At 37.5% G+C, this 12878-nt stretch overlaps 1 protein-coding gene across 4 annotated transcripts in view; it reads left to right on the forward strand.

Annotated features, from left to right (window-relative positions):
• Positions 1-12878, forward strand: part of ASH1L (ASH1 like histone lysine methyltransferase) — a 215150-nt gene that overhangs the window by 174267 nt on the left and 28005 nt on the right. For all 4 annotated transcript variants that reach the window (XM_053916032.1, XM_053916031.1, XM_024573899.3 and 1 more), the window contains 2 exons: positions 983-1189; positions 1307-1453. In XM_053916032.1, coding sequence (XP_053772007.1) covers positions 983-1189; positions 1307-1453 — 354 coding nt within the window. The remainder of the gene's footprint in view (positions 1-982; positions 1190-1306; positions 1454-12878) is intronic.

The raw sequence follows: 12878 nt of genomic DNA on the forward strand, positions 1-12878 counted from the left end.
GCACTCAATCCACTGGGCCACACCAGCCAGGGCCATAATACAATATTTTGGTTTACCATTATACTCTTGGTCCTCCCTTGTTCATGCTAAAAATAGCCTTACTGGGATTCCAAACTACAACAACACAAAATGGCTTCTATTAAAGATTTAGAAATTTAAAAAGGGAAACAGTGAGAGGACATATGCATAACAACTTTTCATCCACTGTGTTCAGAATTTTTTTTTTTAAGATTTTATTTATTTTTAGACAGAGGGGAAGGGAGGAAAAAGAGAAGGAGAGAAACATCAATGTGTAGCTGCCTCTCCCATGCCCCCCACTGGGGACCCTGCCTGCAGCCCAGGCACGTGCCCCGACCAGAATCAAACTAGCAACCCTTTGGTTCACCAGCCAGTGCTCAATCCACTGAGCCATACCAGCCAGGGCAGAATTTTTTACTTGTTTATTCACTCCAGATTATAGGTTCACCTAGTCATATAAACTGCAAATACTCTTCCCAATATGGAAATGTCATTTGTACTAATGAATTATGAATTCCTGTAAAAAATCAATGTGAATATACTCACCTTTATACTTAAAATGGTTATTATAAGTTTTATGTGTATTTTATCATATATATTTTTTAATCTATAAATGACCATGAGCTACTTAAAAACAAGAGTGCAATATAATCATCAAATAATTTTCTCTGTGGGTTGCAGTTCATTTATTCTTAGCACAGGGCTAAATAAGATAGTTTTTACCCAGGATGCTAAGTGAACAATTAGCTTAATAATTTACAAGGAGCACTCAGTGTTTGCAACTTGACCTAGAAATTTTAATTGTTATTAATTTTTGAAGTTACATATTATTACCTTGTTAACCAATCTAACCTTGTTAAACTAATTTTATGTATTCATTTTAAGAGGTCCTATAAAACATAAAATGGGTTTATGAAGGCATATATAATGTTTATTGACATATAATTATTACTTTTCTTTCTAGAATGATCTTTGCTGAGTGTTCCCCCAACACTTGTCCCTGTGGTGACCAGTGCTGTAACCAGAGGATACAGAGGCATGAGTGGGTGCAATGTCTAGAACGATTTCGAGCTGAGGAAAAAGGTTGGGGAATCAGAACTAAAGAACCCCTGAAAGCTGGGCAATTCATCATTGAATACCTAGGGGAGGTTGTCAGCGAACAGGAGTTCAGGTAAATGATGATACTCAGAAATGGTAAAGGTACCAGATTAAAATGGAAAATGGAAGATTTGAAATTTACTTTCAATTTAATCATTAAGTGGCTTTCAATCATCTTTCTCTTTTTCAGGAACAGGATGATTGAACAGTATCATAATCACAGTGATCACTATTGTCTGAACCTGGATAGTGGGATGGTGATTGACAGTTATCGCATGGGAAATGAGGCTCGATTCATCAACCACAGCTGTGACCCAAACTGTGAAATGCAGAAATGGTAAGGAAGCAGGGGAAGGTGAAACCAAGAATCCCACAGAGCAGAAGGCATTGAGGGCATCCAGAGAATTCTCTTTCCATAATGTCAGTTAGCTTACACAAAGCAGCTCAGGCAATTCCCTACTATACCAGATCCTCCAGACAGAGAGTAAGCTTCCGCTGTTTATTCATTTCATCTTAAGTACTCCCAGAAAAGTTTATATAAATATGTATTATATATGTGTTTATATAGTATCTATATGTATATGTGTATATGTATAATGTCTAGTATTTATTGACTGCTTACTATGTTCTAGGTTCTATGTTACATTGTTCTTCTCATATCAGTTCATTCAGCATATTTATTACATGTCCACTGGGTTTATCATCATGAGATATAAAAACAAATGAAATAGAATCCACTTAAGAAGGAAAAATTATATCTAAAAAACAATAAATAGGATAGGAAAGGATTCAGGGAAGATGGTGAAGTAGGAAGCACCAGAAATCTCTCTCCCCTTAGAAAATTATCCTAGCAAAATCTGTCCGATATAATTATTTTGGAATTCTGGAGTTGGTTGAAGGCTTGCATCTTCCAGGGGAAAGCTTAGATGGTAAATCGCAGTTTGTTTTAGTCAATTTGAGCTTTTAGAACACTAGCAGCTACTCATCCCCCACCTCCCCATAGCCATATGGCAGACAGCTGTACAAGTATTCCTGGAACAGCTTGCAGAAGCTTGAGTGGGTGAAAAGGGCACTGTCCTCCAAATATTGGGGATCTGTGCTCTGATTGTTGATTGTTAGTCTTGATGAAGTGAAGACTAGGCAGGCAGCCATTTTTGTACCTCCCACCACACCTTTCTTGCAATCCCTCTCCCTCTAGCTGACGTGATTTCTAGGAGATGTAAAGGACCATTGCCCTCTCTTCCTGCATTCATTTTTTGCTTTTTCTGTGTCAGGAGCCAGACATTAAAGACTAGGACATTTAAAAAACAACTGCATGTATGGGGGAAAATGCAAAGTGACTGTGCATAACCAAGGAAAGTTTCAAAAAAGACATAAAAACACACTGAGTTTATACCTCAGTCCACCTTGGCACAGGAGATAGTCTACAACAGTCAAAAAACAATAAAAAAGAACAGCAAACCCTGGGGAAGGGGAAGTATCTTATTCTAGATTTAACCCATTATTATATTAAAATATTCAGTGTTCAATTTAAAATCACAAGGAATACAAAGAAACAGAGAAGTATGGCCCATTCAAAGGGAAAAATTATTTTACAGAATCTGTCTCTAAGAAACACTTAATGACAGATACAGTCAAACCTCAGTCCTTGAATGTCTCCCATGTCAAATAATTCAGTTCTTGACCAAGTTATTCATGGAAAAATGTCTCAATTTTCAAACAGAACTTTGGTTCTCAATCTGACAACCTTTTCATGCTGATTCTTATATGATCAGTTACCGGTATGATCTGGTTTTAGAATAAATCACTTCTCAAACAGTCTTCTGGAACAAATTGAGTTCTAGAACCGAGGTTCCACTGTATATTAGAGAAAAACTTTATTTTTTTAAGATTTTATGTATTGCCCTGGCTGGCATAGCTCAGTGGATTGAGCACAGGCTGCAAACCAAGGGGTCGCTGGTTTGATTCCCAGTCAGGGCACATGCCTGGGTTGTGGGCCAGGTCCTCAGTGGGGGCCACATAGAGACAACCACACATTGATATTTCTCTCTCTTGCTTTCTCCCTCCCTTCCCCTCTCTCTAAAAAATTATAAATAAAATCTTTTTTAGAAAAAAAGATTTTATGTATTCATTTTTTAGAGAGAGGGGAAGGGAGGAAGAAAGAAACATCAATGTGTGAGAGAAACATTGATCAGGTGCCTCTTGCACACCCCTAACCGTGCCTTGGCTGGCAACCCCATCATGTACCCTGAGTGGAAATTGACCCAGCAACCTTTTGGTTCACAGGCTGGTGCTCAGCCCACTAAGCAACAGTGGTCAGGGCTAGACGAAGACTTTAAAACAACTGACTTAAAGATGCTCAAAGACCTGAAGGAAAATGTGGAAAACTAAAGTGTAAAAACAATTTGTGAACAGAATGAAAATATCAACAAAGATATAGAGAGCCTAAAAAGAAGTTCTAGAGCTAAAAACTACAAGAACTGAAATGAAAAATTCACTGAAGGGATTCATTGGCAGATTTAAGCATGCAGATGAAAGAATTAGTGAACTTGAAAATAAGATAATGGAATACATCAAGCCTGAGGAACAGAAAGGAAAAAGATTGAAGGAAAAAGAACAAACCCTCAGGGACCTCTGCAACACCATCAGGTAGACCAATATATGCATCATGGGTAACCCAGAGGAGAACAAAGAGAAAGAAATAGAGTAATATTTGAAGAAATAATGGTTGAAAACTTCCCAAATTTGATGAAAGACATGAATATAAACATCCAATAAGCTCACCAAACTCCAGGCTGAAGTCAATGACAGGCAAATCTTGAAAGCAGAGACATGTTGTCCCATATAAAAGAGTCTCAGTAAGAAAATTTGCAAATTGCTTATCAGAAACTTGGGAGCCTAAAGACAGTGGGTCATTGAATTCAAATTGCTAAAAGAAAATCACTGTCAACCAGGATTCCTATTATCTTGCAAAGCTCTCCTTCAGAAGAGAGGAAGGCCCTGGCTGGTATGGCTCCGCTGGTTGGGCATTGTCCCACAAAGCGATAGGTCACTGGTTCAATTCCCAGTCAGGACACATGTCTGGGGTCTGGGTTCAGTGCTTATTGGGGCATATGAGAAGTGATTGATTGATGTTCTCACATTGATGTTTCTGTTCCTCTTTTTTTCATGCTTTTACCTCTCTCTAACAATAAATAAACTTTTTTTTTTTAAGAGAAATAGGAAGAACTTAACTTGGGGTGGTGAACATACAATAAAATATACAGGTGATAATATTATAGAATTGTACACCTGAAACCTATATAATTTTTTAACTCATATTACCCCCAATAATTTCAATTATAAAAAGAGAGAGGGGGTGGGGAACAAATCAAGGTATTCCCGGGTAAGCAAAAGCTGAAGGAGTTCATGACCACTAGACATGTCCTGCAAGAAATACTCAAGGGAGCCCTGTGAGGGGAAATGATGAAAGGAGAGTAGATAGATAATAGTTTGAAGCAAAGTGGAGAAATAAAGATTTCAGTAAAGATAAATACATAGGCAAATGGTTTGTAACTGTACTTTTTGATTTGTATGTGATTTAAGAGACTGAACACATTTAAAGGAAAATAATGAAAAAGTAGTATTACAGTAACTTTGTAACTACAAATCTAGTTTGCTACATAATTTAAGAGACTAATGCACTTACAGGAATTATTAGTTTATATTTTTGTGCACACAATATATAAAGATACACAATATATCTTTATTGTGTATACACAATATATATACACAATATGTACACAATATATAAAATTACACAATGTGTAATTTTATAACATCAACACCCAAAAGGGGAAAGAGAGCTGTAAAGGGACATAGTTTTTATAAGTTAAAATTACAGTGTTAAAATTTTAGGATATTAATTACAATCTTCATGGTAACCACAAAAACAATGGCTATAGACATACACAAAAATAAGAAGAAAATCATTTCACTACAAAAGAACCCACAATTGTTCATTATAGAAAACAGGAATGTAGGCAATGGGGGACCAAAAAAATCTGTAGGGCATATTGAAAATAAATAGCAAAACAACAGAAGTAATTCCCTCACCAGTAATCATTTTATACATAAATGGATTAAACTCTCCAACCAAAAGATAAAGATACAATTCAGCATTGATTTATGATCAGATTCTCAGCAAAGTAGGTATAAGGTAATATACTTCAACGTAATAAAGGACAAACCCACAGCTGACATTATACCTAGTGGTGAAATATTGAAAGCTTTTCCTTTAAGGTCCGGAACAAGATAAAGATACCCACTCTTGCCACTTATATTTGACATAGTACTGGAAGTTACAGTCAGAGCGGTTAGGCAAGAAAAAGAAATAAAAGGCATTGAAATTGGAAAGGAAGAAATAAAACTGGCCCTATTTCTGGATGACATGATATTGTATAGGAAAAACCCTAAAGACCTCCAAAAAACAGAAAACAAATAAACTAAATCAGTTAAGTTACAGGATACAAAATCAAAATACAAAAATCATTTGCATTTCTATACACTAATAATGAACTGTCCGAGAAATTAAGAAAAATTCTATTTGCAGTTGCATCAAAAATAATAAAATGACTAGGAATAATTTTAACCAAGGTAGTATACAGGTGTTTCTACAAAACATTAATGTAAGAATTTATAAGAAGTCACAATAAGTGAAAACATTCTGTGTTCATGGATTGGAAGAGTTAACATTGGTAAAGTGTTCATGCTACCCAAAGCAATCTACATATGCAGTGCAATAAAAATCAAAATTTCAGTGGCATTTTTCACAAAAATAGAACAATCTTAAAATCTTTATGGAACCACATAAGACCCCAAATTTTCCAAGGCAGTCTTGAGAAAATAAAACCAAGCTAAAAGCATCACACTTCCTGATTTGAAACTATTAGAAAGCTAACATAATCAAAGCAGTATAATATTGGCATGAAAACAAACACATAGATGAATGGAACATAATAGCCCAGAAATGAAACCACACATGTGTGGTCAATTAATTAATGACCAAAAAACCAAGAATACACATTTGGGAAAGGAGTCTTCAAAAATGGGAAAACTGGACAAGCGAAAGAATACAACATGACTGCTATCTTTCAACATACTCAAATGGATTAAAGATTTGAACATTACAGCTGAAACCATAAAACCTGTAGAAGAAAACATAAGGTATAAACTCTTTGATATCAATGCTGGCATTGGTTTTGGGGATTCACACCAGAAGCAAAGACAACAAAAGCAAAAATGAACAAGTGGGACTATGTATCAAACATAGGCTTTACAGAGTTGGCAACCTACAGACTAGGAGAAAATGTTCGCAAAGCATATATCCGATAAGGGGTTAATGTCCAGAATATATAAGAACCTTTTTCATAATAAAAACACTCAACATACCTGGCTGGTGTGACTCAGCAGATTGAGTGCCGACCTGTGAACCGAAGGGTTGCTGGTTCGATTCCCAGTCAGGGCACATGCCTGGGTTGCAGGCCAGGTCCCAATTGCAGGGTGTGCAAGAGGCAACCACACATAGATGTTTCTCTACCTCTCTTTCTCCTTCCCTCCCTCTCTCTCTAAAAATAAATAAATAAAATCTTTAAAAAAACACATATACAACAAAATAGAAATAGAAGGGAACTACCTTAATATATGTATATTTTTAAAAACATGAAAACCCACAGCAAACATAATACTCAATGGTGTGAGCTTTTCTTCTAAGATAGTAACAAGACAAGGAAACCCACTTTTACCACTGCTTTTGGAAGTTGTAGCCAGAGCAATAAGACAAGGAAAAGACACAAAAGGCATCCAATTTAGAAAGGAAGAAGTAAAAGTATCTGATTACATATGATAGGAGCTTAAACGGAGAAAATGCTAAAGACTATGATAGATCTCATAAATAAGTTGAGCAAAGTAGCAGGACACAAAGTCAATGCACAAAAATCAATTATATTTCTGTTCCCAACCAATCTGAAAAGGAAATTATGAAAACTATTCCATTTACGTTAGCACTAAAAAGAATAAAATACCTGGGAATTAACCAATGAGGTGAAAGAATTATGAAATGAAAACTACAAAATATTGCTGAAGATATTAAAGAAGACATGTGAATGTAGACAACGCCTGTTCATTGGTTGGAAGACTTAATATTGTTAAAATCTCATTATTGCCCAAAGCAGTGTACAATTTCATTTCAATCCCTATCAAAACCTCAATGGTTTTTTTGACAAGTGTGCCCAGACCATTCAGTAGAGAAAGGGGTGGTCTTTTCAACAAATGGTACTGGTAAAACTGAATATCCACATGCAAAACAATGAAGTTGTACCTTTACTTGATACTAAATACATAAATAGTTCAGGAACCTAAATGTAAGACATAAAATACATAAAAGAAAACAGGACAAAAGCTTCACAACATATGACTTGGCAGTGATCTCTTGGATGTGACACGAATGGCACAGTAACTCAAAAAATGGGCAAATTGAACTTCACAATAGTTTTTATATTTTTTACATTTGAAGATACTATCCACAAAATAAAAAGGCAACCTACAAAATGGAAGAAAATATTTGCAAATCATGTATCTTGATAAGGACTTAATATCCAGGATATATAGAGAACCCCCTAAAACTCAACGTGATAAAACGAACACCGCAATTTTAAAAATAGGCAAAGGACTTGAATAGACATTTCTCTAAGGAGAATACACATATGGCAAATAAGCACATATAAAGATGCTCAACATCACTAATCATTAAGGAAATGCAAATCAAAAACTACAATGAGGTAGCACCTCACACCCATTTAGAATGACCACTACCAAAATAACAGAAAGCAAGTGTTGACAAGGATGTGGAATAATTGGAACACTTAGTGCCCTTTTGGTGAGAATAAAAATGGTAGAGCCACTGTAGAAAACTTTATGGAGGTTCCTCAAAAAATTAAAAATAGAATTACCATGTGAGCTAGCAGTTCCCCTCCTGCATATATACTCAGAAGAATTGAACACAGTGTCTTGAAGAGATGCCTGCACCTCCATGTTCATTGCAGCATTATACATACTAGCTAAAATAACGGAAGCAATCCGTGCGTCCGTGAATGGATAAGCAAGATGTGGTATATACATACCACATATCTGATAAGGTATTAATATCCAGAATATAGGGAGAACGCCCTAGACCTTATGAAAAATAATTATTAATATTCAGAATATATAGAGAACCCCTTAAACTCAACATCAAAAAGTTATCGATATTATTATTCAGCCTTAAAGGAAGAAAATTTCACAGTGTGCTCCATGCATATAGCATGGATGGACGTGAGGCCACACATGCATAACAACTTTCATCTGCTGTGTTCAGAATTTTTTACTTTTTTTCTTTTAAGATTTTATTTATTTTTAGAGCGGGTGAGAGGGAGAAGTGAGGGAGAGAAATATCAATGTGTGGCTGCCTCTCACGCGCCCCCCCCACCAGAGACCTGGCACATGCCCTGACTAGAATCAAACCAGCGACCTTTGGTTCACAGGCCGCTGCTCAATCCACTGACCCATACCAGCCAGGGCTGTTTGCTAAACCATTTTTGATGTCAGACTGTATCACATAATTACAGATCATTTAAACCCCATGCTTGATATAACATTTTTTATCATTGTTTTTCCTTTTTCAATTTTTAAATCATAGTTGACATTCAATATTATAATAGTTTCAGGTGTACAACCCCATGATTAGACATTTATATAATTTACAAAATGATAACCACATTTAATCTAGTACCCATCTGACATGGTATATAGTTATCAGGTAATATTGACTGTTTTCTGTGCCATACTTTACATCCCCTTAACTGTTTTGTAACTACCAGTTTGTACTGCTGAATCCCTTTACCTTTATCACCTGTCCCTCCAACCACTTTCCTCCATCCAGCAACCATCAAATGCTCTCTGTATCTATAAGTCTGTTTCTGTTCTCCTGTTAGTTTATTTTGTTTTTTAGATTGCACATATAAGTAAAATCATCTGGCGTTTGTCCTTCTTTGTCTGACTGACTTCAATCAGCATAACACCTAGGTTCTTCCATGTTGTTGCAGATGTCAAGATTGTATTCCTTCTTATGGCTGAATCATATTTCATTATATATATGTACCACTTCTTTATCCATTCATTTATTGATGGACACTTAGATTGCTTCCATATCTTGGCTATTGTAAATAGTGCTGCAATAAACATATGGGTGTATATTTCTTTTCAACTTAGTGTTTTGGGTTTGTTTGGATAAATACCCAGAAGTAGAGTTGCTGGGTCCTTCTTTGTGTCTTGTTTTAAACACTATTTTGTCTGGTATAAGTATTGCTAACCCAGCTTTTTGATTTCTTTGTTTCCATTTTTATGAAATATCTTTTTTCATCCCTTTACTCTGTGTGTATCTTTGGATCTGAAGTGAGTCTCTTGAAGGCAGCAAATGTAAGGGTCTTGGTTTTGTTATTCATTAGGCTAGCATATGTCTTTTGATTGGAGCATTTTACCCACTTTCATTTAAAGTTGTTGTTGATAGATATATAGTTATTGCCATTTCATTATTCATATTTTCCACTTCCTCTTCCTCCTCCTCCTTCAGGAAGACCCTTTAACATTTCCTGTAATACTGCCTTACCTTTTCTTGTCTGGGAAGCTCTTTATCTGTCCTTCAATTCTAAATCATAGCTTTTCTGGGTAGAGTTATCTTGGTTGTAAGTCCTTGCTTTTCATCACTTTGAAAATTTTTGCCAGTCCTTTTGGCCTGCAAAGTTTCTGTTGAGAAATTAGCTGACAGTCTTATGGGAGGTCCCTTGTAGGTATCTAACTGCTTTACTCTTTCTGCTTTTAATGTCTTTCCTTTTCTTTAACCGTTGGCACTTTAGTTATGATGTATCTTGGTGTGGGCCTCTTTGGATTCATCTTATTTGGCACTCGAGCTTTTTGAATTTGTATGTCTATTTCCTTAACCAGGTTTGGAAAGTTTTCCATCATTACTTTTTCAATCTTTTGCGCTCTCTCTCCTTGCCTTCTAGCACCCCCAAGATGCAAATGTTAGTACACTTGAAGTTGTCCCACAGGCTCCTTACAGTATCCTTTTTTTTTTTTCCAATTCGGATTGGGTATTTTCTGCTTCCTTATCTTCCAAATCTCTGATTTTATTCTCTGCTTCATCTACTCTGCTATTGATTCCCTGTAATTTATTCTTCATTTCAGTTACTGTGTCATTTATTCCTGACTATTTTTTTTTAATGGTCTCCATGTCCTTTTTTATGCTGTTAAAATTCTTACTATGTTTCTTGAGCATCCTTATAACCATTGTTTTTAATTCTGTATCTGGTAGTATCATTTAGCTCTTTTTCTGGAGATTTGTCGTCTTTTATTTAGGACCTGTTTTTCTCCTCATTTTAGCTGCTTCTCTGTGTTTATTTTTACATAATAGATTGAGTTGCTCCAGCTCCTGAACTTGTTAAGTGGGCTTCTTGTAGTATGTGTACAGTAGGGCCTAGTGGCACAGCCTCTAGGTCACCTGAGCTGGTCACTTAGGTGGGCCTCATGTTGGTCTGTGAACACTGTCCTGTTGTAGTTGAACCTTGATTTCTGTTGGCACAGCACTGAAAGGGATTTGCCCTCACGCCAATGGCTGTGAATACAGTGGAGGAACTGCTGTGCAGAAGCCACCGAACAGAGCAGGACTTGCTTTAGTGGGGCTTTGGTGTCCGTCAACTCCATCCCTTGTGTGTGTTGTTCATAGAGATGATTGGGTTGTAACCTGGCATGCCCTGATGCTGTGCATGGGGTACACTAGCTCTGCAGCCTCCCAGGTGGTTCAAAGTCAGCCATCACCTATGAGAGGCCACTTGGCATGAGCTATAGAGAGGTCTGCAGTTGGCTACTATTTGTGCTGGGCTCGGAGATGCCCAGGAGAAGCCAAGCTATAAACTGAGGCTGGCACTGCTAGTGCCAGGCCTGGAGCCACTTATCAAAAGGTATGGGATAGCCCTGACCAGTGTGGCTTAGTTGGTTAGATGTCATCCCAAAAAGTAGGTCACGTGTTCAGTTCCCAGTCAGGGCACATGCATGGTTTGCGGGTTCAGTCCCCAGTCAGAGTGCATGTGAGAGGCAACCAGTCAATGTTTCTCTCTCACGTCGGTCTTTTTCTCCCTCTTTTTGATCCTCCCTTCCCCTCTCTCTAAAAGTAAATAAATTAAATCTTTAAAAATAAAAGAGGTATGGGATACACAGAAGCCAAATACTGCTTGTTTGAGAGATTCCTGGAAGTCAAAAACTTGAAGTAAGAGAGGTTGTTTCCTTGGAAAATCCATTGGAAATGGCTTGGGTGAGCCTGCAAGTTCGGTGGGATATGTTCTCAGGGAATCAAAAGAGCAGGACAGTGTTGGCCAGGTTAATGGAGACTCAGATATGGCTCCCGCCTGTTGGCTCCATAGTGGAAGGGCTCGGCAAAGGAACAATGGTCTCTGCTGGCATTTCTGTCTGGGAGAAAGCTACCCCTGCAGCTCTCGTCCTCAATCCAGACAATTCAGTTCTTCCTCTCTGTCCCTGGTGCCTGTGTAGCTGCTTCCCCAGCTTTGGAGCTCAAAGCAAGTAAGTCCAAGTAAGTCCATGCACAGGCCCTTTAAGAGGAGTGCCTGGGACTCCAGAAGCCCTCTATTTCATACACTGCAATCTCCACTGGTTTTTATAGCCAGAAGTTAAGGGGGCTTCTCTTCCCAGCACCAGAATACTAGGTTGGGGATTCTGATATGAGCTGGGGGCCAACCCTCTTTCTTTCTTTTTCTTTTAATGTTTTCCTTTCTTGATTTTAGAGAAAGGAAAGGAGAGAGAGAAACATTGATTTGTTTCTCCACTTACTGATGCATTCATTGGTTGATTCTTGTATGTGCCCTGATCAGGTATGGAACCCACAGCCTTGGCATATGGGACAGTGCTCTAACCAATTGAGCTACCCTGCCAGGGCCTCACCCCTCTTCTCTTAGGGGCAATCTCTGCAGGTGAGATATCTCTCCTGATGCCACATGTGGGTGTGGGACCAGCCCATTTTGTGTCTCTGCCCCTTCTCCCAGTTTCAATGTGGCTTCTTCTGGATATCCTTAGTTAAAAGACTTCCCTGTTCAGCTAGATTTCAGGCATTCTGAATGTTGGTAGTTCTGTAATTTAGCTGTAGTTTTGATTGTTATAAGAGGTTCCTTATACTATGTTTACCTGCACTACCACCTTGACCCATATACTTCTTTATAAATAAGTGAATTTAGCATGATTGGTGGAAACAAGGTACATGTATAAAAGTTAACATATTATTAATATATTACAACCAACCCAGTAGAAAGTTGAATTTAAAAGACAGTACTACTGCCCCGACCAGTGTGGCTCAGTTGATTGGTCATCATCCCACAAAGTGAAAGGTTGCTGTTTGATTCCCGGTCAGGGCACTTGCCTGGGTTGCACGCCATTCCCTGGTTGGGGCATGTGTGAGAGGCAACCAGTGTTTCTCTCACACATCAGTGTTTCTCTCCATCTCTTTCTCCCTCCTTCCCCTCTCTCTAAAAGTAAAGATATAAAATCGTTTTTTATATAGCTTTATAAGACATTAGTCACCTAGGAATAAATCTGATGAAAGTTTATAGGAAGGACCTCCATACTGAAAAACAAATACTATTAGGAGAAAGGATTATCTGAATTAATATTGAAATAGTCCA

This window comes from Desmodus rotundus, chromosome 12, assembly GCF_022682495.2.
Source record: "Desmodus rotundus isolate HL8 chromosome 12, HLdesRot8A.1, whole genome shotgun sequence".
NCBI classification, from domain to species: Eukaryota; Metazoa; Chordata; class Mammalia; order Chiroptera; family Phyllostomidae; genus Desmodus; species Desmodus rotundus.